This window comes from Etheostoma spectabile, chromosome 17 (assembly GCF_008692095.1).
Source record: "Etheostoma spectabile isolate EspeVRDwgs_2016 chromosome 17, UIUC_Espe_1.0, whole genome shotgun sequence".
In the NCBI taxonomy this organism is placed as follows: Eukaryota; Metazoa; Chordata; class Actinopteri; order Perciformes; family Percidae; genus Etheostoma; species Etheostoma spectabile.
In genome coordinates, this window is record NC_045749.1 from 18,218,525 (window position 1) to 18,223,389 (window position 4,865).

The following is a 4,865-nucleotide window of genomic DNA, read 5'->3' on the forward strand; positions in this document are numbered from 1 at the left end:
ATTGTTATATTAAGGAATTCAACATGTATTCTCAACCTCAGGCTGTGTCAACTACAAGTTTTTGCCTCTGCACATCTCCTTCTAACAGCTCTGCTCCTTGGGCGAGATTGTGGATGAAACGGTTCCATAAGTGATACAGTCAACTTCACTGATCAAAGATGAAGTTGTTATAAAAACAGAAATAAGGTGTACTGTTTGAAGTAGGCTATCTATCGCCATCATTACTCACAACAAAGGTTGAGTTCTTGCCTTTCAAAGGAAATACCCTCTGGATATAATTACTCTCTAATAGCATATTATCCACATGCAGCAATTAAAACAGAGATGCAGCACTTTTCTTTGAAAAGGAGAATCCCAGGGAATAAAGGGCTGTTTGTCTGTCCAAAACAATGGTGCAGCTTTCAGCTAAATGTTGCTATTCGATTTTGGATTTTTTTCAAGTCATTTCAAAGCTCCACGTGGTTACTGCAAACTGCAAATAAACACAAGAAGTCTTTAAGAATGAATTAGGTTACAGACTCCAAAGTCACTATTTGGCACAGTTTACGTAGGCTACTGTATATTATCTAGATATTGCAGTATGGGAACATTTTAAACATTCTATATTTGGTTCATTTAAGCATCTTTTATTGGACACATCAGTAGATGCTTGGGTTGGATTGCAAAACACGTACTCTGGTGGTTCTTGTGTCAACGGTAAAATGATAACCTCAGGGGAAGCTGTAAGAATGCGTGGACACATGCATTCCACAAGATATCGCAACCTCTGTGATAAGTTTTATCAATATTTCCAAATACTCCAGAGCATACCCTGCCCCAGAAATATATTAGAAAACTTCCAGGTATTGTTTAAAGTTGTTACTACTGACCCATTTTCACATAAAACTGTTTCTTTGGTATGCGCAATTACGCAAGATGGTCCACCCTGACCAATAAATCCCACGCGTTTGTAATGAAATGGCAATGATAGTGTACCAAGATATGGTTTAACTTACAAAGATGCTGTCGAAAGACCCATCATAAAACAAAACGGGCTTGTCCAGTTTAAGTCGGTGCGTCTGGTCATTCCCTGCTTCCAGTAACTGGTCCCTTACGCTTGGTCCGTAATGAAAAAGATCTCCCCGCGTTATGCTCTGCACCGACACCACAAATCCAAGAAAACTCGCACAGAGGAGCCATCCCTGCTCATGCCAACCCATTGTTCGTGTTTCAGGAGCAGTTGTTCAGCCCTGTGATTTTTCCAAGCCAGGTTAGTGGAGAGTGACGCACAGAGTCCACTGAAGAAAGTTCAGTCAGAGTTTGGGGGAAACATGGGGCGGAGTTGAGAGTCGCGCTGAGAACTGCTTTCATAAAACCACCAACACTGGAGAAAGAAATGAGAAGCAGGTAGCCTATACTTTTCCTTTCATGCTGTTACTTATTGATGTGGTTATTATTGTAAGTTGGCATGCTCTGGGTCAGTTTACTGGACATCTGCAGTGATGGCGTTTGGCTTACTTTAAAAACCCAAAACATTGGAGTTATAACAAGGGTTGGTTGAGGACAGATGTAGCCACTGAGGTCAGTTTCACAGCACATTCCTTTATCATTGTTCCACTATTGCCAATACAGTAGAAAGCAGCTATCACTGTTTAGGTGATAAGGTACTAAAACACAGGGGCCACTGTGTGTAAAGTCCAAGTGTCTCCAGAGGGACAACACTGGACTGTATTAGCAGATTTGGATACAGGCCAAGGGACCATCAGAGCATGGACCAGTTACCAGCAACAGAGCCCCTTGGCCGGTTTGATTGAAACATTATGTAAAGGACAATATCACAAAGCACTGTACCATAAACTAATCATTTGAGGCATCCCGCTGTGGCTATCAGACTCGACCCCAGCTGGGATGATGAGGGGCACGCTGGTAACATGGTTCAATTTGGAGCGGTTTCTGCCCTGCTAACGGATGGGCAGTCATCCATCACCAGCCATCCAACACTTTGGTCCACTTATCTGAGCAACTGTTGGCCACATTGCCATGACAATTTAATATGGGTATTCATGGTCCCCAGATCCGTAATTAATTTGTGTGACCTCTGACCTTTTTGTTTGGCGCCTCCATTGGCCAAAAAATGTATTTTGCCAACACTTTGGTCCATATCAATGTACTTTGAAAATGAAAATAAGATAAGAAATGACCTCTCAATGAATGATGATATTTCCACTAGATTTGGTATAGACTATCATGGCCTGCAGATGATTCTGTCTTCTTCTTCTTCTTCTTCTTCTTCTTATAATTATTATTATTACATTATATATAATTTATTTGGTGACCCCTAGGCCAAGATTTCATTTCACAAGAGATGTCAAAACTGCTTTCAGTTTGGTATCATTGATCCTTCCTTGCCTGGTAAATAACATTACTCCTCAGGAAGTGTAAACTGACCTGCCTGTGTGAAATTGGCAGAGTGCCTCCTGTAAAGGTGTCAGAATGAAAAATATGTGTATTTTGTTGCACAAAATTAAGTTTAATTTTTTCAGAGTTTCCTATAATCTTTTCCTTCTGAAGTATTTTCACTGTCTCCGGCCTCTAAAAACTTCAAGTGAATTTTAATCCAAGAGGAAAAATGTAAATTCTGGTCAAACTGCTCATATCTCACGCCCAAACTAAGGCCATAACTATTGATAAAGGGTCCCAAGTAGACACCGATTTGTTTTAAGGAATAACACGGCAAATAAGTTGGAAACCACAGAGGATGAGCTTTTTGGGAACACTTTTGTGGAGCTACCCTCTTGCACCTCCCTCAGGCCAAAATATATAATGACTACAGTGCTGTGAAATGTGCAGGGAGATAAATGATTGGGATTCTAATGATTCAATTGCCTTTTCTTTAGCGTCACCCTCAGGGGAAACCGTCCATTTTTAGCCTCTCTTGCAGGGCTTTAAGGTGAGTTTTTCTCTAACAGCAGTATGAACGAGAGCATCTCGTGGGGCTTTATCTTGCTCCTCTATGTTCTGGTGAAACACAGAACCTAACCAGCCATAATATCTTTTTTATTTGAATATATTTCTGCTTTAAATGTACTGGAATTGTCTGGATTGTTGGACTTTATCTCAGTTAAACCTAAAAAACAAATCATTCTGCTGTTAGCCGCTAATGTTGTTAAATGGTATCATGTCAAGACTACAAAATATAAAGACAATATGCCACAAATAACATGTCATATTTTGTCTCATTCACCATGTGAAGAGATTAATTTTCATTGCAGATTTTGAACCACACTAGTAGTAAATAGTGAATAGCAGTATGCATTATGTTTGTACTAAGACTGGTTACTCAGAGTTTTATATATTTATCTACAATTTATCAGATCAGATAACCACCACTTAGGATACTTTTTCTCATAAGCCACAAAGGCTGAACTCAGAAGTTATCTTAAGACATTTATATATAAACCAGTTCACTTTTAAAAAGATCCTTTTTAAGATGTACCATGCAGCAACATTTTCCTGGATCCACAGTATTTTGGAAAGAGATCACTCATAAGTGAATTAAACATTTACTTGTTTCCTTTGTAGTTCTCACTTTTTGATTCTCATCTGATTTTAATACCCTGTGTTACATTAATTCTCCACTTTCTCCCTCTCAGCCTCTCAGCCTTTCCATTTTTACACAGTTAAAAGGTGCCACCTTCTGGTCATTATTATTATTTGATTTATCAAGTTTGTATTTGTGGTTTCTAAACATATTCTCCATGGAATTAAAACATTGTCAGATATTATTATACACTGATATAAAGTACATACTATAAGTACATTAACACCAAAGAGGGATATGTATTTGTATATTTTATTATTCAACAAAATATGCCAAAAATACTTGTTAGAGAATGTTAAATAGCGAGGGCTAATTTGCGTGATATTTGAATGTATTCATAATGACTGCAGGACTTGCCAACAGTGCTTGGAAACTAAAAATAGTTCACATAACTTAACACATAACAATAACTACACTTGTCTTCATATTTACTATCTGACACTGCCAATATTCACTGTACTGAAATGGTTTTTCCCATTGGGCCCTTGTTGGACTCTCAGTGGCTGATGGGATACCTACCCTGCGGCCAGTGGTCCTAATAGCTGGGACTTGTTAGTGTTTGAGTGAGTCTGTTCTGTCTGAACGTGTTGCCTGGAGACCAGCAGCGGACTGGGATCGCATATGCATGTGGCAGATAATCAGACGGAAGTGCCATTTCGTCACCACTGTATTATTTTTCTTTTCTTTTCTTTTTTTATCACCAACGGACAAAACTGGAGGCGTGAGTGATTTAAAGGGCTGGAGCCAGACTGAGGGAACTGGGGACAAATAAGGCATTCAATAGTTAGCATTAGTTATTAATCAATAAATAGCATTTTTTTTACGATATGTTTTGCTTCCACATCTAAAAGGCTTTCGTCTACTTCTCTGTCATTATTATATACAGAATTATAGTGTAAAATGTCATAATGTGGCAAGTTATAATCCTAATCATTCAAAGAGGGAAGTACTGTAGCTGACAGCATCCTGTTTGTGCGGTGCCCGGGTGGCAGTGGCCCTGTGTGTGAGAAGATGAATGTATGACAGCAGTCAAAGGTGAGCTGGAGGGACCTCCATCCTCGGCCTTCCTCATGCTCACATGCCCCAGGCCTGTGAAACAAAAACCCAGACCACTACTAGCCATAACAAACCTCCCTGAGGTTTGTGTGCAATGCAGATTAAATACATTTATCCTTGGATCATAAACCAAATTCTGCTTCCCTGACCACTGTGGTGTAGTCTACGCGATACGCAGGTATACACAGGATACCCACTAGGAAAGCTCCAGGATTTCCATACACCCACT

At 39.5% G+C, this 4,865-nt stretch overlaps 1 protein-coding gene across 1 annotated transcript in view; it reads right to left on the reverse strand.

The window, feature by feature from the left end:
- nid1a (nidogen 1a) overlaps positions 1–1,410 on the reverse strand; it is a 15,666-nt gene extending 14,256 nt beyond the window's left edge. The window contains exon 1 of the mRNA XM_032542113.1: positions 996–1,410. Coding sequence (XP_032398004.1) covers positions 996–1,199 — 204 coding nt within the window. The 5' untranslated portion in view covers positions 1,200–1,410. The remainder of the gene's footprint in view (positions 1–995) is intronic.
- Between the last annotated feature and the right edge of the window lie 3,455 nt (positions 1,411–4,865).